At 47.0% G+C, this 23,924-nt stretch overlaps 1 protein-coding gene across 2 annotated transcripts in view; it reads right to left on the bottom strand.

The window, feature by feature from the left end:
* LOC115458857 (coiled-coil domain-containing protein 50-like) overlaps positions 1–23,924 on the bottom strand; it is a 150,582-nt gene that overhangs the window by 7,404 nt on the left and 119,254 nt on the right. For both annotated transcript variants that reach the window (XM_030188695.1, XM_030188696.1), the window contains 2 exons: positions 20,017–20,138; positions 5,758–5,855 (listed from right to left, as the gene is read on the bottom strand). In XM_030188695.1, coding sequence (XP_030044555.1) covers positions 5,758–5,855; positions 20,017–20,138 — 220 coding nt within the window. The remainder of the gene's footprint in view (positions 1–5,757; positions 5,856–20,016; positions 20,139–23,924) is intronic.

Below are 23,924 nucleotides of genomic sequence, written 5' to 3'. Positions count from 1 at the left end.
GGGAAGGAAGAGAGGAGGGTAGGTGGAGGCGAGTGGTTACAAGTGGTTACGAGTCAAAAGCAATGTTAAAGAGGTGGGCTTTCAGTCTAGATTTAAAGGTGGCCAAGGATGGGGCAAGACGTAGGGGCTCAGGAAGTTTATTCCAGGCGTAGGGTGCAGCGAGACAGAAGGCGCGAAGTCTGGAGTTGGCAGTAGTGGAGAAGGGAACAGATAAGAAGGATTTATCCATGGAGCAGAGTGCACGGGAAGGGGTGTAGGGAAGGACGAGTGTGGAGAGATACTGGGGAGCAGCAGAGTGAATACATTTATAGGTTAGTAGAAGAAGTTTGAACAGGATGCGAAAACGGATAGGGAGCCAGTGAAGCGACTTGAGGAGAGGGGTAGTATGAGTAAAGCGACCCTGGCGGAAGATGAGACGGGCAGCAGAGTTTTGAACCGACTGGAGAGGGGAGAGGTGACTAAGTGGGAGGCCAGCAAGAAGCAGATTGCAGTAGTCTAAACGAGAGGTGACAAGGGTGTGGATGAGGGTTTTGGTAGAGTGCTCGGAAAGAAAGGGGCGGATTTTACGGATGTTGTAAAGAAAGAAACGACAGGTCTTGGCGGTTTGCTGGATATGAGCAGAGAAGGAGAGAGAGGAGTCAAAGATGACCCCAGTTTCGAGCTGAGGAGACAGGGAGAATGAGAGAGCCATCAACAGAAATAGAAGACGGAGGGGGGGGAGGTGGGTTTGGGGGGGAAAATGAGAAGCTCGGTTTTGGTCATATTTAATTTCAGGTGGCGTTGAGACATCCAGGCAGCAATGTCAGACAAGCACGCTGAAACTTTGGTTTGGATGCAAGGTGAGATATCAGGGGTAGAAAGGTAGATTTGGGAGTCATCAGCATAGAGATGGTAGGAAAAGCCATGGGATGAGATTAATGAACCAAGGGAAGAAGTGTAGATAGCAAAGAGGAGGGGACCAAGAACAGAACCCTGAGGTACGCCGACAGGTAGAGGGATAGAAGTAGAAGAGGATCCACCAGAGTGAACACTAAAGGTGCGGAGGGGAGAGGTAGGAAGAGAACCAGGAAAGGACAGAGCCCTGGAATCCAAGTGAGGACAGGGTATCGAGAAGTATGCTGTGATCGACAGTGTCAAAAGCAGCGGAAAGATCAAGAAGAATGAGGATGGAATATTGACCTCTGGATTTAGCCAGTAATAGGTCATTGGATTTAACTTTAGCCTGAATTCAGAGGCCCAGGATTCTATTAAATCAAGGCCAGTTTTAATCCTATATAGAATGTCCCCTCGAAAAGGGATGTAAATAGTGACATCATCCAAGTAGATAAAAGGATGGAATCCCATTGACTCAAGTCTCCCCCTAGAGGAGCCATCATGACATTAAAATAATATTGGAGCTAGGAGCAAGCGTTGGGGCACACCACAACTTAGAGGCCAAGACGTTGATAATATGCCCGACATTTTTACTCTGTAAGACCTAGACTTCAGGAAGCCCTGAAATCAGGACAAGACTTTCTCACAAATCCCAAATTGGACAAAAGATCATGATCCACCACATCACGATGAAGTGTTGTGTGATGAAGTAGCTCGGTGATGAAGAGCCACATGATGAACTGGCTTGATGATGAAGTGTCAGTTGATGATCTGTCACATGATGAACTGTCAATGATGAAATGTGACCAAAGCGGTCAAACTACAGTCTATGTTTTGAAAGGACAAAGAAGCAAGACTCAAAGAAACAGAACGAAGCCTTGCGCTGGAAGAAGAGGTCCCCCGCCAGCAAAGGTAGGCGACGGTGACTGCGGGGGAGGGTTGGTGGCGGGAGGGGGGGGTCGAGAGGGTCGTTGACAGGGGGGTCCAGGGCCAAATCTACAGGGGCCCAGGCCCCCGTGGCCCCACGTAGCTACGCCACTGCTCAGGGATCAATATTCAAATTGATTTAACTGGCCAGAAATGGCTGCTGGTCGGTTAAATCGCCTGTTTGTGGCTTACTGCTAATTTTCAGTGGCTAGGTTAACCACGTAAATAGGACTTGCACAAAAGTATCCCATAGCCAGTTAAGTGCTGAATATGACCTGGCATTGAATTTCTGGGTTTGCAGAGCCGGCGGTGGTCAGCAAAACGCTGATTGCTGCAGGCCAATATGGATAACTTAGGCCAAATCCCAGCTCTGCCTAGGCTCTGCCTCTACAAGGCCTCAGCACTATCCAGAGAATGACAGAGCAGTTCGCAGTTACTTATCTGGAGAGTGCTATTGAAAATCTGTGCACGGTCCTGTTCAATGGGACGTATCAGGTGCTACCACTTGAAGAAGCCCTAGCACCTAGCACGTTCAAGTGTTTTTCGTGACATGCCCATCTAAGTGTTTACGTCCTTTCCACTATCTACTTTTAAATACACTACATTCTCACCCGTCTAGTTAACACAATAGGAATAATCAGACCTAACTAAAAAATGTTCTTTAAAAGAGAATGATCCACCACGCGGTGAATACACCTTCGCTTATTATAAGCGAAAAAACTACTTTCTGGACGAAAAGTATGTTCTAAATAGACCAACAGCCAAATTTGGACAGATTGCGAAACTATGACTCTTAGCCACTGTCAGAGAAGCAAGGCGTTGGCTCTCTGTGGTTATTAAGAGGAAGTGTTATTTTTATAGTGAGATTTCCTGCATGCCTCTCTATACTAGTGGGTGTCACATTGGAAGCACTGGCCAGGTGTTATTCAGCCAGCACTGGGCAGCGCGCTGTCCGCCACCGACGGCGGTAAACCTGGGTCTTTTCCGTAACCGGCACTGAATATCCGGGGGGTTTTTTGGACGGCTTAAATTCAGCACTAGCCAGTTAAGTTTATAGCAGCCAAAGATAAGCCTGCTATTTAGGGGGGGGGGGAGGGGTTTGGGGGGCTCAGCACCCAAGGTAAGGGAGCTATGCACCTGGCAGCAATTTCTGAAGTCCACTGCAGTGCCCCCTAGGGTGCCCGGTTTGTGTCCTGGCATGTGAGGGGGACCAGTGCACTACAAATGCTGGCTCCTCCCACGACCAAATGGCTTGGATTTGGTCGTTTCTGAGATGGGCGTCTTTGGATTCCATTATCTGCGAAAACCAAGGTCGGCCATCTCTAAGGTCGACCCACAGGTTGAGATTTGGGCGTCCCCGACTGTATTATCGAAATGAAAGATGGACGCTCATCTTGTTTCGATAATACGGTCTGGGACGCCCCTTTACGGGGCCGTCCTTAGAGATGGGCGCTCCCGTTCGATTATGCCCCTCCACGCGTCTAAATGTACAGAATATTAACCTTTAGACATTTAGGTGTTCACTTGCCCATGTTGACGCCTAAGTGGTATTCTACAAATAGGCACTCAAATGCACAGAGCCAGATTCAGTATATGGCACCCAAATGTAGGCACAGGAATGATCCATGCTAAACTTGTATTCTATAAAGAGAGCTCTGCGCCAAGCACCCTTTATAGAATATAGAATAGCGTTAGTGCAATTCCAGGCCTTACACCTGCTGAAACCTGCTGTAAATCCTGGTGTGCAATTTGGGCACACAACCCAGGAATTTTGTAAGACAGTAGTCGCCCCAACCCAGCCCACGCCCCACCTTTTGGGTTGCACGTGAGACACTTTGGGTGCACAGCGTAGTAGAATAGCGTGTAGATAGATGCACGAGCAAATCCACTCGAGCGTCAATTAACACCGATAATAGATTAAAGGCTCATTAACTAATTAATCTTCAAATGTAAGGGGAGCAGACACCTAGGTAAACTACTTACAGAATAGCGTCAGTTTACTGCATGGCTGCTACATTTCAGCGCCCCATTTACAGCAAGTCTATGGCAAGTGTGATATGGGAGCCTAAGAGGCGTATTTCAAAGCACGTAGACTTACAAAGTCACATGGAGGGGCATTTTCGATATGACATCTAAGTACCGAGTTGGAAGTTTTGCACAAAACGTCCAAAATCCGAATAGGAAAGAAGGTCATTTTCAAAAAAGAAAAACATCTATCTTTTTTTTTCCCCAAAAAAATACTGTTTCGAAAAGGTTGTGTGCTTGTATGGTTTTTTTTTTGAAAAAAAAAAAAAAAAAAAAGTCCAAGTGAAAAAGCCATTGGGATGTAGGAGGGGCCAGTATTTTAGTAGACTGGTCCCACAGACATCCCAGGAGAGCATGAGGCACCCTAGGAGGCATTAAAGTGGACTTCATTTAAATACACCCAGGTACACACCTCGCCATTGCTCCCTTATCTTGTCTTCTGAGCCCCCCAAAACCTACTACCCCCAACTGCTCGCCACTACAATAGCCCTTATGGGTGAAGGGGCACCTATATGTGGGTACAGTGGGTTTCTGGTGAGTTTTGGAGGGCTCACAGTTTCCACCACAAGTGTAACAGGTAGGGGGAGGGATGGGTCTGGGTCCACCTGTCTGCAGTGCACTGCACTGCACCCACCACTAGTCTACTCAGGGACCTGCATGCTGCTTTAATGGACCGGAGTATTACATCTGAGGCTAGCATAGAGGCTGGTAAGTAATGTTTTTAATCACATTTTATGGGGTGGGAGGGGGTGGGTCAATGACCACTGGGGAAGTAAGGGGGAGGTCACTCCTGATTCCCTCCAGTGGTCATATGGTCATTAGGGCACTTTTTTGTGCCTTATTCGTTCTAAAACACAGGCCTAGCTCAAAATGTCTTAGTTTTAGTCCTGGTCAGTTCTGTTTTGTCCCATTATGGCTAGGAAAACGTCCAAGTTTTAGAACACCCAATCCCGCCCTTAACACGCCCCCTTGACATTTGGATGCATTGCAGAAGAATAGTTTAGAAAAACGTCTGAAAAATAGTTTTTGAAAATACTGATTTGGCCGTTTTTGCGAGAAAATGTTCAAATGCTGTTTTTATGCCACTTTTTAGACGTTTTTCTCTTTAAAAAATGAATATGTTTTCATCTTGTGTTACGGGGCGCCTAAATGGAAGTGCCCCGTTTGTACAATTTATCCCCAGAATGCCTTAAATCCTGACACCAGCGCAGGGGGCGTAGCCAGATCTCGGCGGCAAGGGGGGTCCAGAGCCCGAGGTGAGGGGGCACAGTTTAGCCCGCCTCTCCCAGCCGCCGACCCCTCCCAGCCACTTCGACCCTCCCCTGCCACCGCTGACCCTACCCCATCGCCGCCACCGCCTGGTACCTTTTGCTGGCGGGGGTCCCCAACCCCCACCAGTCAAAGTCTTCTTCAGTGCCGGTGTCCAGCGCCTTCGCTGATCTGTTTCTGTGAGTCCTGACTCCTGATGTCCTGTGTGCACAGATTTAGCCCGGGCCCCCTCTACTTTTGACCCGCCCCCCCCCCCCCCCCGATGAGCGACCCTCCCCTGCCACTTTTGATCCGCCCTCCCACAGGACGTCAGGAGTCAGGACTCACAGGAACAGATCAGCGAAGGCGCTGGAGACCGGCACTGAAGAACACTTGGCTGCAGGGGGTTGGGGACCCCTGCCAGCAAAGGTACCTGGTGGTGGCGGGGGAAGGTCGGCAGTGGGAGGGGGGAAAAGTGGCAGGGGAGGGTCGGCGGCGGGTGGTCAAAAGTAGAGGGGGCCAGGGCTAAATCTGTGGGGGCCCATGCCCCCGTGGCCCCACCTAGCTACGCCCCCGCACCAGAGTGCTGGGACCCTGGGACACCTTTGCTTAGACTTCAGCTTCTGAATGGGACGCAGGGTTTCTGTGAGGATCTTTAGCAAAAGAAGTTTCTGAAGAAGTTACCTTGTGAACGAACTCCCAACACGCTGGCAGATGGCTCCTTTTGGCTGGATTGAAAGGTTGGATCCAGGGCCTCGGCAATGTTTCTGGGTAATGGTTGCCTGAAACGGTTTTACAAGACATTACATTCAGGCTGCTGCCATGTTAATTCTACTTTTTTTTAAAACTGGCTTTTTGCCATGAATTCAGAACAGAAGGACTAGAAGAACAGGAGAGAAAAACAGCCGAAACAGAGAAACAAGAGAGGAGCAGAGAGGAAATGCAAAACAGGAAAGGGAAACAGAAGACAAGAGGACATCCATTAACTCATGATAAAGGGGACAGAACTCCACTCATATGAGGAAAGGCTAAAGAGGTTAGGGCTCTCTTCAGCTTGGAAAAGAGACGGCTGAGGGGGAACACGACTGAGGTCTACAAAATCTTGAATAGTGTAGAACAGGTAGAAGTGAATCTATTATTTACTCTTTCAAAAAGTACAAAGACCAGGGGACACTCAGGGGTCTTTTTACAAAGGTGAGCTGAAAAGTGGCCTGCGGTAGTGTGGTGTACGGGTTTTGGGCGCACGCAGAATCATTTTTCAGTGCGCCTGTAAAAAAAGGCCTTTTCGTTCCCCCGAAAATGGACGTGAGGTAAAATCAAAATTGCCATGCGTCCATTTTGGGTGTCTGACCTCACCGCCAGCCATAGACCTAGTGGTAAGGAATCTGCGCGGTAAGGACCGATGCACGTCAGAGGCCACTTGGCGCGCATCCGCTATGCGTGACTGAAAATAAAAATTATTTTTCATACGCGCGTAGCTGACGTGTGCCAAAAATGAAATTACTGCAAGAGCCACGTGGTAGTCGTGCGGTAAGTCCATTTTGCTGCGCGTTGGGCGTGCATAGACGCCTACGCTGCTTAGTAAAAGGGACCCTCAATGAAGTTACATGGAAATACTTTTAAAACAAATAGGAGGAAATAGTTAAGCTCTGGAACTCTTTGCCAGAGGATGTGGTAACAGTGGTTACCATATCTGGGTTAAAAAAAAGGTTTGGACAAGTTCCTGGAGGAAAAGTCCATAGTCTGCCATTGAGATTTATTTATTTGTAGCATTTGTATCCCACAGAGATAGACATGGGGAAGCCACCGCTTGCCCTGGGATTGGTAGCATAGAATGTTGCTACTATTTGGGTTTCTGCCGGGTAATTGTGACCTGAATTGGCCATTGTTGGAAACAGGATACTGGGTTAGATGGTTTGACCCAGTATGGCTATTCTTATGTTCTTATATAACATTGTAAACTAAAAATCTTTTCTAGTCACATACCAGGGGAGACCCAGCTCCCAAACTGAAATGCACATTTCATATGAGGTCCACCAGAAACACCCACTGAGTGGAGGGTTCAAGGAGTGTATTGTTCCTAAATTAAGGACAGTGCTGGTTATTGTGTCTGTTTGTAGATGTGGCTATTTAGATTATCACAGTTAGACATGAGGAAAGTGGATGCAGGAGGGAGCAAACATGGCTCGTGTATTCTCACCTACTTAAGAAGGAGGGGGAAAAGACTGTTCCGTATAAGGAGAAATCTTGCTGTAGCTAACAAGTGGGATGTATCTTCCATAATGCACAAACAAAATAGAGCAAAACCACATACATATATTGCTCAACATAGTAGATAGTAGATGATTGCAGATAAAGAACGGTACGGTCCATCCAGTCTGCCCAACAAGATAAACTCATTGTATGAGCTTCTTTATATGTATACCTGACCTTGATTTGTCCTTCGGCACCGAGAATGAGGAGACTTCCAAATGACCAAGGCACTCAAGAAGTAAGGGCGTTAAAGAGTTTATTTGCCAAAATATGCTGACACAAAGACCCAACACGGGTCATGTTTCAGCTAAAAAGTCTTCATCAGGGGTCGTAAAAGTGCAAATCAATCAGCGTCACAGAATCATAAAACATGTGGAACTTGACGTGATGATACTACTGCACGGCATAACAACCAGTCGTCTATGTGAAGCTGATTGATCTGCACTTTTACGACCCCAGATGAAGGCTTTTTTAGCTGAAACACGGCCCATGTTGGGTCTTTGTGTCAGCATATTTTGGCCAATAAACTCTTTGACGCCCTTACTTCTTGTTTGCCTTGGTCATTTGGAACTCTCCTCACTCTCACCGTCACTGGTGCCGCTTGACTTCTTTGCGGGAACTGTGAGGACCCCCGTCTTGTTTGCCTCGATTTGTCCTTGCCATTTTCAGGTCACAGACCATAGAAGTCTGCCCAGCACTAGCTTTGCTTCCCAATTACTGGTGTTGCCACCCAATCTCCGCTAACTTTCTGTGGATCCGTTCCTTCTGAACAGGATTCCTTTGTGTTTATCCCATGCATTTTTGAATTCCGTTACCGTTTTATCTCCACCACCTCCCGCGGGAGCGCATTCCAAGCATCCACTACCCTCGCCATGAAAAAAATACTTCCTGACATTTCTCTTGAGTCTGCCCGTAATAAATAATGAGCCAAATAAGAAAACAAAAAGAGTTAGTGCATGCACAAAGTCTTCAGGACTGAATAAAAATCACGTCTTAAAAGTTTAGAACATGGATATATGTGAAAAAAATCTTGACTGATAGAACATTTCCAGGATCTAAACTTTTAAGACTTATGGGGTCCCTTCTACTAAGGCGCGCTCATGTTTTAAGTGTGCGCTAAACGTTAGAGACTCCAATGCATTCCTATAGGCATAAGTACATAAGTAATGCCATACTGGGAAAAGACCAAGGGTCCATCGAGCCCAGCATCCTGTCCACGACAGCGGCCAATCCAGGCCAAGGGCACCTGGCGAGCTTCCCAAACGTACAAACATTCTATACTTGTTATTCCTGGAATTGTGGATTTTTCCCAAGTCCATTTAGTAGTGGTTTATGGACTTGTCCTTTAGGAAACCGTCCAACCCCTTTTTAAACTCTGCTAAGCTAACCGCCTTCACCACGTTCTCCGGCAACGAATTCCAGAGTTTAATTACACGTTGGGTGAAGAAAGATTTTCTCCGATTTGTTTTAAATTTACTACACTGTAGTTTCATCGCATGCCCCCTAGTCCTAGTATTTTTGGAAAGCGTGAACAGACGCTTCACACCCACCTGTTCCACTCCACTCATTATTTTATATACCTCTATCATGTCTCCCCTCAGCCGTCTCTTCTCCAAGCTGAATAGCCCTAGCCTCCTTAGTCTTTCTTCATAGGGAAGTCGTCCCATCCCCGCTATCATTTTAGTCGCCCTTCGCTGCACCTTTTCCAATTCCACTATATCTTTCTTGAGATGCGGCGACCAGAATTGAACACAATACTCAAGGTGCAGTCACACCATGGAGCGATACAATGGCATTATAACATCCTCACACCTGTTTTCCATACCTTTCCTAATAATACCCAACATTCTATTCGCTTTCTTAGCCGCAGCAGCACACTGAGCAGAAGGTTTCAGTGTGTTATCGACGACGACACCCAGATCCCTTTCTTGGTCCGTAACTCCTAACGTGGAACCTTGCATGACGTAGCTATAATTCGGGTTCTTTTTTCCCACATGCATCACCTTGCACTTGCTCACATTAAACATCATCTGCCATTTAGCCGCCCAGTCTCCCAGTCTCGTAAGGTCCTCTTGTAATTTTCACAATCCTGTCGCGATTTAACAACTTTGAATAACTTTGTGTCATCAGCAAATTTAATTACCTCTCTAATGTTTAGCGTGCCCACAATTTTAGTGCGCACTAAAAACGTGAGCGCGCCTTAGTAAAAGGGGGACATGATTTTTATCCAGTATTCAATACTTTATGCATGTACTAACTCTTTTTGTTTTCATTATTTATTGCGACCGGTTTGATCATTGCATTTGGTTTAATCATTTTGAACAGTGTAGCCCCCGACGCAGTCTCTTGGAAGGCGAAACGCAGCCACATCGGGCATCTTGAACAATAAATATCTGTTTTTTTTTTCAACAGAGTGGTCTGCTCTATTCTGTTTGTGGTCTGTTCACATGCAGATCAACATCTCTTGGCTGTTGTATTCCTCCTCAATGCACGTAGGATATAACTGGATAGTTGTCTTTTTCTGCCATCAAAAAGGTTACTACGCTATATCCTATGGTACAGGATAAAAGTGAAGGTTTAAAAGATATTTCCGCAATATTGGAGCAGTCCCTAGAGGATGTGACAGAAAGGGCCACTCTTCTTGTGGTCTTTGTGTTTGAACAAGATTTGAACTCCATACTACGATTATATTTTCGAAACGCAAAAACTCCTTTTGGTGGAGCAAAGATATTGATGTTCCCAGACGTAACTAAACAAACGCAACAACGGAGGAAAGAATTTTTGAACTTAAAATCAAAGACTTTAGAGCTGGGAGGATCCTTTTTGTTAGTATACCCCTGTAAATGTATAGTGAAAATAGGGATGGTCAAACATGTTTTCTTTGTACTGGAGCAGCTCAAGTTTTTTCTGGATGCTAAACGTTAGATAGAATAAATAGAGACATGCACTTGTCAAGTTTGGACATAAGTTTTTTTTTTTTTTCCCCCTCTGAAATCTTCCCTAAATTGAGTACGCCCCGCACCAGTTGTGGTCTAAGGAAGCTAACCTTAAATGGATTAAACCTATGTATATGTATATAACAACAATGTTTTGTATATGGAGCTGTGTTTCTGTAGCAAGATTATTCTTGTGGATGTAGTTTATTTTGTTTAAATGATAAATCAATAAACAAATTTAAATATTAAAAAAAAAAAATGTTACTACGCGTGACTACAGAGATAGGACTTCTTTTTTGTTGACATAAGTTTTACAAGTAAAAGAGAACAGTTCCTCATGGACAATAATAATCTAATGAAAGAGGAACCAGCTGGTATAGTTCTATGCATATCACACAAATTATAACGCATTTTTTACCAGTAGGAAACCAAGATATGCACGGAACCCAAAGCCATTAAACAACGATTTCACTGTGTTGTGCAGACCATTAAAACTCAAGATTATAGGAACATAAGGAAAATCCCTGAATATCTGATGAAGCAAACATTTTATAACTTCTGCTAATTATTTTCTGTAAAGACTAACTTGTTTGCATGGTATTAGGGAAACAGGATGTGAATCAGAATTTGTGTCGGATGGTAAATGGCTTTCTGCCTGGTCTTTAATGGGGCCTGTCTTGCTTGGGGACAGGATCTCTCCCTCTAAACCACAGTAAGACTCCCCCCCCCCCCTTGAGCAGAGGTTCAATATTTGAGGAGGGGCTTTGTCTGCAGTCTCCAAGCCAAACCCTGCAACACTGCCCTTGAAGTACAAGATTGACTCTCAGGGTTTCACAGGAACGTAGGAACATTAGAATAGCAATATTGGGTCAGACCAATGGTCCATCTAGCCCAGTATCCTGTTTACCAAACAGTGGCCAATCTAGGTCACAAGTACCTGGCAGAAACACAAATAGTAGCTTCATTCCATGCTACCAATCCACGGGCAAGCGGTTGCTTCCCCCATGTCCATCTCAATCACAGGCTATGGACATTTCCTCCAGGAACCTGTCCAAACCTTTTTTAAAACCCACGTACACTAACTGCTGTTACCACATCCTCTGGCAGTGAGTTCCAGAGCTTAGCTATTCTTTGAGTGAGGAAATAGCGAGACCTCCAAAACCCACCACATACCCACTGTACCCACATCTAGGTGCCCCCCTTCACCCATAAGGGCTATGGTAATGGTGTACAGTTGTGGGTAGTGGGTTTTGGGGGCTCAGCACATAAGGTAAGGGAGCTATGTTCCTGGGAGCAATTTATGAAGTCCACTGCATTGCCCACTAGGGTGCCCGGTTGGTGTCTTGGCATGTCAGGGGGACCAGTGCACTACAAATGCTGGCTCCGCCCATGACCAAATGGCTTGCATTTGGTCGTTTCTGAGATGGACATCCTTGGTTTCCATTATCGCCGAAAATCAGAAACGACCAAGTCTAGGGACGACCATCTCTAAGGACGACCAAATTTCAGGATTTGGGCATCCCTGACTGTATTATCGAAATGAAATATGGACGTCCATCTTGTTTCAAAAATACGGTTTCCCTGCCCCTGGATGGGGATGTTTTGCGAGGACATCCAAATCGAAACGAGGATGTCCCTTTCGATTATGCCTCTCAAAGTCAGCCACTGAAAAGAACCATGGCTTTCAGTTTCCGTTTTCATTAGCTGCAGTCCAGGTGTGCAGAGGCTATTTTGCTTGGAAGTAAAATATGTTTTTTCATTATTTAAATGATATTCTGACTTGGATACTGTGGCTTTAGCAGAGGGATACAGAGTAGAAGCAGCCCTCACTGGTTCACAGTCACACAACTAAATTTGAGTTTTCGGTTTTAGTTTCGGCTGAAAGCTTTCAGGTAGTTTCAGTGGCAGTTTCAGTTTTGGCTGAAACTGAAAAAAAAGCAGTTTCGGTCGGCCTCTATCCCAGTGGCGTAGCCAAGGGTGGGCCCTGGCCCACCCACTTTGTGTTCAGGCCCACCCATTAGCAGTACACCTATGATGTGGCTGGCAGGGATCCCCAAGCCCCACCAGCCGAAAACTCCCAACAACTGTCCTTCTTGCATACCGTGTAAATAGCAGATCTTTGCCTGCAGCAAGCAGAGACTAATACATACTGCTCGCACTGGCCCCACAACCTTCCCTCTGATGTATTCCCGCCTATGCAGAAACAGGAAGTTGCATCAGGGAAGGCTGTGGGGCCAACATGAGCAGTGTGTATTAGCTGCTGCTTGCTGCTGGTGAAAATCTGCTATTTAAATGGTATGCGGGGGGAGGGGGGATGTTTGAGAGACCCTATGGCATGTAGGCGAGAGAGGAAGAGACCAAATCACTTATGGGACAGGGAGGTTCTTCTGCCCACCCATCTCGGGCCCAGGCCCACCCAAAATTGGGTGACTGGCTATGCCCCTGCTCTATCCCACTGCAACGCCTTGTGATCTTGGGCAAATCCAAAAACCCTCCATTGCCTTAAGTACAAATTTGGATTGTAAGCCCTGCAGGGATAGGAAAAGACCTATTTTACCTGAATGTAACTGACCTTGAGCTACTACTGACAGTCTGTGCTTAGTGACTCAGCCTCTGCCGGTAACCCTGTATTTTATGAAACAAATTGTAACAGCCAGTAAGGATTGTAAAAGCACATCTGTTCTGCTCAGTTTGCTTCATGGTACAGGGCTGCCCATTCCAGCTGCTCTGTCTGGTCCTTCCAGTCTTCAACGCAAAGAAATCTGTGTGGGGCCCTTTTATTAAGCCGCGTAGACGCCTACGCGCGTTCTACATGAGTCAATTTTGAACTACCACCCGGCTACCGTGTGGCCCGGATGGTAATTTCATTTTATACACGTGTCCACTAAGCACGCCGGTAACCGGTATTGTACGCATGTAGACCATTACCGCCCGGTTAACGCGTGAGACCTTACCGCTAGGCCAATGGGTGGTGGTCAGGTCTCAGGCCCAAAATGGACACGTGTCAATTTTGATTTTGCCGCACGTCCATTTTCGGTCCAGTACACCAGCACAGGACCCCTGGGTTTGTAGCGTTTGGATTTAACTCATGCCTAAATCCGAACTCTATAAGCACAGAGAATCCACAGCTGTGACTACCTGGAATGGGCGGCCCTGTACACCAGGAAGCAAACTGGCCATAACAGATTTATTTATTTATTTGTTACATTTGTATCCCACGTTTTCCCACCTATTTGTAGGCTCAGTGTGGCTTACATAGTACCGGAGAGGTGTTTGCAGACTCCGGTGTAAACAAATACAGGGTGATGTTGTGGTAAGATAAGGTTCATGTGGCACAGCCACATTAGGGAATCGTACAGCGGAAGAGTTGTGTTATGTCCATTACATACTTTAGTTTTGTTGTGCTGTCGAGATTAGGCATTTAAGTTGGATCAGAAGCGTATGCCTTTTTAAACAGATTGGTTTTTAGTGTTTTCCGGAAGTTTAGGTGGTCGTACGTCGTTTTCAAGGCTTTTGGTAATGCGTTCCATAGTTGTGTGCTTATGTAGGAGAAACTGGATGCGTAGGTTGATTTGTATTTAAGACCTTTGCAGCTTGGGTACTGCGGATTTAGATATGTTCGTGTTGATTCGGATGTGTTTCTAGTTGGTAAGTCGATCAAGTCTGTCATGTATCCCGGGGCTTCACCGTAGATAACTATTGTCAACCAGGGTACAGATTTTGAAAGCAACACGTTCTTTGATTGGGAGCCAGTGTAGTTTTTTGCGGAGGGGTTTTGCGCTTTCGAATCGCGTTTTTCCAAACATAAGCCTAGCTGCCGTGTTTTGAGCAGTTTGGAGTTTCTTTAAGGTTTGTTCTTTGCATCTCACATAAATTCCATTGCAGTAGTCTACGTGGCTTAATACCATTGATTGTATCAGGTTTCGAAATGTTTCCCTCGGGAAGAATTGTTTCACGCGTTTGAGTTTCCACATTGAGTGGAACATTTTCTTCGTCATGGATTTAGCTTGGCTCTCCGGTGTTAAGTTGCGGTCCAATGTAACTCCGAGGATTTTCAGGCCCTTACTGGCTGTCACAATTTGTTTCAGCATTCAGACAAGTTACCAAATATATTCTGAAGGGGGGCAGACTGAAGAAAAATGTCAGGAAGTATTTTTTTCACGGAAAGAGTAGTGGATGCTTGGAATGCCCTCCCCCGGGAGGTGGTGGAAATGAAAACGGTAACAGAATTCAAACACGCGTGGGACAAACATAAAGGAATCCTGTTCAGAAGGAATGGATCCTCAGGAGCTTAGCCGAGATTGGGTGGCAGAGCCGGTGGCGGGAGGCGGGGATAGTGCTGGGCAGACTTATACGGTCTGTGCCAGAGCCGGTGGTGGGAAGCGGGGCTGGTGGTTGGGAGGCGGGGATAGTGCTGAGCAGACTTATACGGTCTGGGCCAGAACCGGTGGTGGGAGGCGGGGCTGGTGGTTGGGAGGCGGGGATAGTGCTGGGCAGACTTATACAGTCTGTGCCAGAGCCGGTGGTGGGAGGAGGGGCTGGTGGTTGGGAGGCGGGGATAGTGCTGGGCAGACTTATACAGTCTGTGCCAGAGCTGGTGGTGGGAGGCGGGGCTGGTGGTTGGGAGGCGGGGATAGTGCTGGGCAGACTTATACGGTCTGTACCCTGAATAAGGACATGTACAAATCAAAGTAGGGTATACACAAAAGTAGCACATATGAGTTTATCTTGATGGGCAGACTGGATGGACCGTGCAGGTCTTTTCCTGCCGTCATCTACTATGAATGAGATCCAAAGGAAAGAAGAGCTGAACATGAAAACCACAGAGCAGCAGTAGAAAGAGAAGTGCCATTTCTATTTTACAGTGCGGTCTCTGGGCCAGGGTCATTAAATACAAGGTTTCCGGCAGAGGTGGAATCACTAAGTCTATAATGAGGAATCAGTGTAAAATCTATTCCTGGGCACGCAGAGAACAAGAGCACGTCTGTAAGACTATGCTTGCATTTAGGATGGAGTTTAAAAAAAGGAACTAGCCAAAACCCTGACCCAATCAACCCCTGACGTACTGAAGCTATTTGGTCAACCTCTTACTGGGAAATACAGTAACACGTATCACTTTTGTAACCAGAGTAATTTTACAGTGTATTTTAAGAGACTTTGAAATCAACCTCCCCCCCTCCCCACCACCACACATACAAGAAAGCAGAAAAGGATTCTGCTGTTGGTGAGTTGCAGGTTTATTATCTTGCTGAAAGTGTTACAACTTGAAGCTTGCATTTTCAGGGGTCCTTTTTCTAAGTGGAGGAGTGGCCTAGTGGTTAGGGTGGTGGACTTTGGTCCTGGGGAACTGAGCAACTGAGTTTGATTCCCACTTCAGGCACAGGCAGCTCCTTGTGACTTTGGGCAAGTCACTTAACCCTCCATTGCCCCATGTAAGCCGCATTGAGCCTGCCATGAGTGGGAAAGTGCACGGGGCACAAATGTAACAAAAATAAAATAGATACTATTGGAGATTCTACATGGAATGTTGCCATTCCACTAGCAACATTCCATGTAGAAGGCTGCGCAGGCTTCTGTTTCTGTGAGTCTGACGTCCTGCATGTACGTGCAGGACGTCAGACTCACAGAAGCAGAAGCCTGCGCGGCCACATTGGTGATCTGCAAGGGCCGACTTCTAGTGGAATAGCAACTTCATGTAGAATCTCAAATAGTAGCAACAGTGGAGGAGAGGCCTAGTGGTTAGGGTGGTGGACTTTGGTCCTGGGGAACTGAGTTCAATTCCCACTTCAGGCACAGGCAGCTCCTTGTGACTCTGGGCAAGTCACTTAACCCTCCATTGCCCCATGTAAGCCGCATTGAGCCTGCCATGAGTGGGAAAGTGCACGGGGCACAAATGTAACAAAACAAGGTGTGCTGAAAAATGGCCTGCGGTAGTGAAGGCGTGGGTTTTGGCCGCGGGCAGGATCATTTTTCAGCGCACCTGTAAAAAATGCCTTTGGGGGGGGGGGGGGGGGGGGGGGGGCGGGGGGGAAATGAACATGTGGCAAAATGAAAATTGGCGCGCGTCCATTTGGGGTCTGAGACCTTACCGCCAGCCATTGACTTAGCGGTAAAGTCTCACGCGTTAACCAGGCGGTAACAGCCAACGCACATCAGAATGCCAATTACCACCCACGCGCCAGAAAATAAAAATATTTTCTGACGCGCGTATTGGACGAGCGTCAAAACTGAAATTACCACCCGGGCCACGCGGTAGCCGGGTGTTAACTCAGAATTGACATGCGTAAGCGCTTACGCGTCTTAGTAAAAGGACCCCTCAGTTTTGGCACTTTTGGGATACTGGGCTGCCCTACAAATCCTATCCTTTCCCATCTGTGTCTTATATACTGCTCAATATTCCATAATTGAACTCATAATGGTTTACATATTTTAAAAAACTCTTCATACAGAGAAAAAATTACAAATTAATACAGCCATCTATTCAACATATCAGATACCTCATATAAAAGTTTAGAAACCAAAACATCTGAAGGAATAATTAATACTCACACAAATAAGTCTTTAAAAATGAAAATACGACAACACTTGTTTACTATCTCTAGGTAATGAGTTCCAAAGCCGCCCTCCTTGGACTGAAAATAAACTTTCATGAACAGACACAAATTTTTAACTGAAGGATCACCCAAGCACAGTGTTCTAGAAAAGCAGAGACTGCAACTCTGACAGGATATTACCAACAGTTCCCCCAAAACCTCAGAGTTTAAACCCTATAAAGATTTATAGATCAGATAATAATTTTAAACTGAATAGGCTTTTGAACAGTCAACCAGTGAAGATTTTTCAATATAGGGGAAACCCTATCAAAATTTACACAAACCAAAAATTAATCTCGCAGCTGTATTCTGTAATAGCTGTAGGCGTCTCTGCAACTCTGCCCAAAACACGTGTCTACACTACCGCAGGCCATTTTTCAGCGCACCTTCATAAAAGGACCCCTTAGAGCCTTAAAGAGACATTACAAATTCTCACCAAACTGCTTCTCACAGCTATGAACAACAAGGGAGAGACAGAGATCTTAAAAATCGCAGAGTAAAGTCAACATTTGTTCCTGTCTCAGTGTCAATTTTTCCACTTTCCTTCAACATGAAATAACACAGTACCAGAAAGAAGTAGGTGTCCCCTCAACGTGGGCTTCAAGTGTACAGCTCTATTTTTAGAACAAGAATAACCAGATATTACTAAGGCAGTAGTTTGCCTATTTTTGCTGTTGAACCCTTCAAAAACAAGAAAAAAAAATCCACTGCATGAATCGACTGATTATTGCAAACTAGAACTAAGGCCTATGAACACTTATTCGGGTACACTTCAGTTTTTCAGTTTTTATACACGGTCTCAAATGTCCTGGGTCTGAGGTCATTAATCTCTAACCTTATGAAGCTACAATGTAGTAAATTTAAAACGAATCGGAGAAAATGTTTCTTCACTCAACGTGTAATTAAACTCTGGAATTCGTTGCCAGAGAATGTGGTAAAGGCGGTTAGCTTTGCGGAGTTTTAAAAAGGTTTGGACGGCTTCCTAAAGGAAAAGTCCAAAGACCGTTATTAAACAGACTTGGGGAAAATCCACTATTTCTGGGATAAGCAGTATAAAATGTTTTGGGGATCTTGCCGGGTATTTGTGACCTTGATTGGCCACTGTTGGTGCTAAGCTCAACCATAGCAGCCAACTTTTCAAAATTATTGGGGGGTGCTAAGCCCAATGGAAATAACCCCTCCCTGGACACATACAAGGAATTTTCTCAATATTGGGGGTGCTCAAGCACCCACAGAACCGGCTCCTAAATACCACTCGCTGAAAGGGTAGTACCACCGGTCTACTACAGCAGCCCGGCGGTACTTTCCTCCCCCAGTGTGCGCCATTTCTGGAGCTGCAAAAATATTTCAATTTTTGTAGCACCGGTGGGTACCCAGTGTTAATCAGGCTTACCGCCGGGTTAGCGTAGGATCCCATACTCAATGGGTGGCGGTTAGGGTTTCCCCTCCCTAAAATGGCCATGCAGCAAGTGCTTTACTTGCCGCATGGCCATTTCTTAAAAAAACACAAAGAACTGCCTTTTACACACTGCAGAATCTTCTTCAGCGCCGGTCGACTCCGAAGCCTTTGTTGTGTGATCATCTGTTTCTACTACTACTACTACTTATCATGTCTATAGCGCTACAAGGCACTGTTTCTGACGCCTTACGTCCTGCACGGAGCCCCGTGCAGGACGTAAGGCGTAAGAAACAGATGATCACACAACAAAGGCACCGGAGCAGACCGGCGCTGAAGATGACTCTTCGGCTGGTGGGGATTGGGGACCCCCGCCAGCAAACAAGGTACCTGATGCGGCGGTGGGGCAGGGGGCGGGTGGGTGGCGGTGGCGGGGGGGTTGTGGTTGCGGCGGCAGGGGGGGGGGGTCGGCAGCAGGGGGAGGCGGCTAAACAGTGCCCCCCACCTCGGGCTCTGGCCCCCCCTCCTGCCGACGTCTGACTACGCCCCTGCTGCCCATATACCTTCAAAGTGCACAGAAACTTTCAGCACAGAACTTTCCCTGTGAGAACTGACGCAAAGTGGAAACATACCTTCCCTTTGAAAACTGCCTTTGGAAAAAACCAGATTCATTTAAGAAAGTGTACGGTCCACGTATCCCATGGTTAACATAAAAACATGCAACATAAAAATGTCCATGTACTGTTAACATAATAAACCAAAAACAATAACATTAAAAAAAATCAAGAAAAACATAAGAACATGGTCCATCTAGCCCAGTATCCTGTTTCCAACAGCGGCCAAGCCAGGCCACAAGTACCTGGCAGAAACTGAAATCATGGTAACATTCCATGCTACCAATCCCAGGGCAAGCAGTTGCATCCCATATCTGCCTCAATAGCAGACTATGGACTTTTCCTCCAGGAACTTGTCCAAACCTTTTTTAAACCCAGATGAGCTAACCGCTGTTACTACATAACAAGGTCGTAGCCAGGTTTCGCGGTGGGAGGGGGCCAGAGCCTGAGATGGGGGGAGGCACATTTTGGTCTGCCACCCCTCCCCGCCCTGCCACTCCCTACCCACTGCCGTAGCAACACAAATGTACACTATAATCAAAAAAGCCTGAAGGAATAAAAATGCCTGAAGCATCTGCTTTTCTGTGGATGCCTTTTCCATATATAGGTTTGACAATACCAGTTACATGCGTTGATGCCAGACCTGACCTAACCTTGGCTACATTTTGCCCAGGTAACAGCACATTTCATTGATCCCCGCACATACTTTCTCTCAGAGGAAGGGTGGGCAGTTTTCTGTCAGCAAGTTACTCAGCCATGCACATCGACTTAGAGAGAAGACAGATTACTCTTTAGTGATGGCTGTGGGCCTGTTGATTTATGCAGGACTCCATATGCAGTGGCGTAGGAAGGGGGGGGGGCGGGAGGGGCGGTCCGCCCTGGGTGCACGCGCTCGGGGGGTGCCGGCCCCGCTGGTTCCCTGCTCTCTCTGTCCCAGAACAGGTTACTTCCTGTTCCGGGGCAGAGAGAGCAGGGAACCAGCGGGGTCGACACAGCTCCGAGTGACGTGCACTCGGGGCGGATCGGCCCTCCCACAGGTAAGAATGCGGTCCGGGGGAGGGGGGTTGCGCCGCAGAGGGGGGGGTCACACCGTGCTGCACCCGGGGGGGGGGAGGGGTGCCCTCGCTACGGCACTGTCCATATGCTCTTACTTTGTCCTCTCTGCACTTGCTCCCTCTGTGGCAAAGTCTGACCCTTCAGGGATGAGGCCTTCTGTAGGAGTCACCAGGCCCTCAGAGTTCAGCCTTTCTGAATGAGAAGCAGCTAGTTCAGCCTAAAGGAAATAAAAGAGGAACACATTAAATTACTAGCACAAAACCCACAGCCTCTGCTCTCTCGGTCAAAGCAGGTCAAACTTTGCAGTAGGACCGCAAGAAGATAAACATGTTCATCGCTGTTACTTTGCTATCTGGATTCTGCTAAGTACTTGCATAGTTTTCATTGAGCAGACAGTGGCCAGATTTTCAAAGTGAATGCATGCTTGTACATTCACATTGATGATAACCACAGATCATTCGCTGCTCTTTGGCTGTAGAAACTTTCAGGGTAAATTTCCACAGGTATGCCTGAGTGCAAATTCCTCCCCAACAACCACATCCACTGGGTACTCGTGAATTGATATGAACACTGGCTGTACATGTGTAATTCGGATGGACAGTTTTCTAAAGTCAATTCCAGTCAGTAAAGCACTGCAGGGCCGGCTTAACCAGTGGACCAGTGAGGCTGTGGCCCAGGGGCGTAGCTACGTGGGGCCACGGGGGGCATGGGCCCCCACAGATTGTGCCCTGGCCTCCTCTACATTTGACCCCCCCCCCCCCCCCCGCAGCTGCATCAGGTACCTTGTTTGCTGGTGGGGGTCCTCAATCCCCGCCAGCCGAAGAGTCTTCTTCAGCGCCGCTCGACTCCGGCGCCTTCGTTGTGTGATCATCTGTTTCTGACGCCTTACGTCCTGCACCGTGCATGTAGCCCCGTGCAGGACGTAAGGCGTCAGAAACAGATGATCACACAACGAAGGCGCCGGAGTCGAGCGGCACTGAAGAAGACTCTTCGGCTGGTGGGGTTTGGGGACCCCCGCCAGCAAACAAGGTACCTGACGCGGCAGCGGCGCAGGGGGCGGGCGGTAGCGGAGGGGGGGTTGCGGTTGCGGCGGTCCAAGGTGGTGGTGGTGGGGCTAAACAGTACCCCCTACCTCGGGCTCTGGCCTCCCCCTCCCGCCGAGGTCTGGCTATGCCCCTGCTCTGGCCCAAGGCGCCGGTGTTTAAGGATGCCAAAATACCCAGTCTCTGACATCACCTGGTCTACAGATTAAGACTTTTCAACACCCCCTCCCCTCTGTTCGGTCTCTCTCCTTTTCTATCTCTCCCCCACTCTTCCTGCGGGTCCAGCACTGCTCTACCATCACCCCCTGGACCTTCCCTCTGCTCTGTTCCACCTCCTCTGATGCAATTTCCTGTGGGCAGAACATGGCAGAGGGAAGACCCAGGGTGTCCTGCTGTTTCTGTGCGGGCAACCAATGTAAACTTTACAGGCTGCAAGGAAGTGAGAGAGGGGAGGGAGCAGCGCAGGACCTGTGGGGAGGAAGACAGAAAGACTGGACCTGAGGGGGAAGGAGAGATGCCGAACCTTTTGGGGGAAGGGGGATGCCAGAAGCACTACAATGGGGGAAGGGGGCTCCATCAAAGCAACTTGGCTCAGGGTGCTCCCTTGAGCTGGCCCTGAAGCATTGTTTTACCTGTGGAAATGCTTTTGAAAATACTTTTGTTAATTCTAATAAAGGAGAGCTTTAGAACCACCACATAGGGAAGGAGAAGCAAACTTGTCCCCATACACATTGATTTAAAGGGAGACAGACAGTGCGCATACTAAAAATATTCAAGCATAAATCCGATGAGACAACTCCGTTATCTCATTGACTTGATTTGATTTTCATTTTGCAGTCTACCAACTGCCCAATACAATTTACAGTATCAAACACATAAAAACCAGATCAGATAAAATCCCTACACTCCTACCAAACAGGTCTGGCCCCACTATCCCTTACAACGCTCTCAAAAGCTCCGCCCCTTGTAGTGACCAGCCACGCATCTGTACTGGTTTTAAATTTATATTTATTTAATTTCATTCACTAGCTCATAATACATAGAGGGGCATAATTGAACGAAAACGTCTATCTCCATGGGCGTTTATCTCCGAGAACGGGTCCGTGAAGGGGCGGACCGAACCTTATTTAAAAAAAAAATAGACGTCCATGTTTTATTCGACAATTTGTGAGCTGGGCGTTTTTGTTTTTCAGTGATAATGGAAAATGAAAACGCCCAGCTCAAAAACGAATAAATCCAAGGCATTTGTTCGTGAGAGGGGCCAGGAGTCGTAGTGCACTGGTCCCCCTCACATGCCAGGACACCAACCGGGCACCTGGGGGCACTTTTACAAAAACAAAAAAAAAGGTAAAAGAGCTCCCAGGTGCATAGCACCCTTCCCTTGTGTGTTGAGCCCCCCAAATCCCCCTCAAAACCCACTGGCCACAAGTCTACACAATTACTATAGCCCTAAGGGGTGAAGGGGGGCACCTACATGTGGGTACAGTGGGTTTGGGGGGGTTGGCGACTAAGCATTAAGCAACACAATTGTAACAGGTAGGGGGGGATGGGCCTGGGTCCACCTGCCTGAAGTCCACTGCACCCCCTAACAACTGCTCCAGGGACCTGCATACTGCTGCCAGGGAGTTGGGTATGACATTTGAGGGTGAAAATAAAAAGTTGTGAAACATCATTTTTTGTGGTGGGAGGGGGTTAGTGACCACTGGGGGAGTCAGGGGAGGTCATCCCCAATTCCCTCTGGTGGTAATCTGGTCATTTAGGGCACTTTTTGGGGCCTTATTCGTGAAAAAACAGGGTCCAGGAAAAGTGCCCTAAATTCTAGCTACACACGCATACTTTTTTTCCATTATCGGCGAAAGGCGCCCATCTCTCCTTGGCCGATAACCACGCCCCAGTTCCACCTTCGCCACGCCCCTTTCAACTTTGTACGCTTCCGCGATGGAGTGCAGTTGAAAACGTCCAAAATCGGCTTTCCATTATACCGATTTATTCGTTTTTGTGAGATAAACGTCTATCTCCCGATTTGGGTCGAAATCTAGGCGTTTTCCTCTTTCAATTATAAGGTGGCAAGTCTCTGAAAACCTCTCTCTTTAACAAAGCTCACCACGAGAACACATGACCAATTATAACACTATACCTATCCACCTTTACTCAGAAATGTATCTCTCTATTACCGCTTGACCAATTCTTCTTGCCTCCCTTGATTTATTTATAACACCAACTGTAATGTCTACCCTGGCATGGCTATGCCATAACAGGGCTTTGTAAGCCACATTGAGCCTGCAAATAGGTGGGAAAATGTGGGATACAAGTGCAATAAATAAATAATTTTCTTTCACCACCTTTCTCATTCGTCATGTTTTACTATTATTATTATTATTATAGAAATGCTTCCTGCATAAAACTGGACCTCTCCCCATGGCCTCAGCGGACACCCGTCTCTGTGTTCTAACACTTGTAGAGTTGGGAACATCACTGATTACTCAACAAAATGCCAAGGTCCTGAATCAAGGTTGTGGGAGGAACGGTGGTTTCACGTGAAGGCAAAGGTGAGACCTGTCCACAGCTTTTCTTTTCTGCACAGTTTGCAATGTTCTGCAAGAAGATTTGCAAACTAAGGGTTTTGGAAGGCACAGTGCTCCACATGAGCCATGTTTGGAGCAGCATAGATCAATCTTTCTGTATTAGACAGACACAGGTAAGAATAAGAACCAGGTACTTAGAGTCATTTTCAGAACTGAAGTCTCTAGTGGGCTGATGCTCAGAACCAAACACAAGCGCTAGTGCTTTTCAACCCAAAGAGAATGTGGTAAAGGCGATTAGCTTAGCAGGGTTTTAAAAAGGTCTGGACGGCTTCCTAAAGGAAAAGTCCATAGACCATTATTAAATTGACTTGGGGATATAATCCACTGCTTATTTCTGGGATAAGCAGCTTAAAATGTATTGAACTTTTTCAGGCT

This window comes from Microcaecilia unicolor, unplaced genomic scaffold, assembly GCF_901765095.1.
Source record: "Microcaecilia unicolor unplaced genomic scaffold, aMicUni1.1, whole genome shotgun sequence".
Lineage (NCBI taxonomy): Eukaryota > Metazoa > Chordata > Amphibia > Gymnophiona > Siphonopidae > Microcaecilia > Microcaecilia unicolor.
The sequence above is the reverse complement of the archived record's forward strand: the minus strand, read 5'-3'. Positions and strand labels throughout refer to the sequence as shown.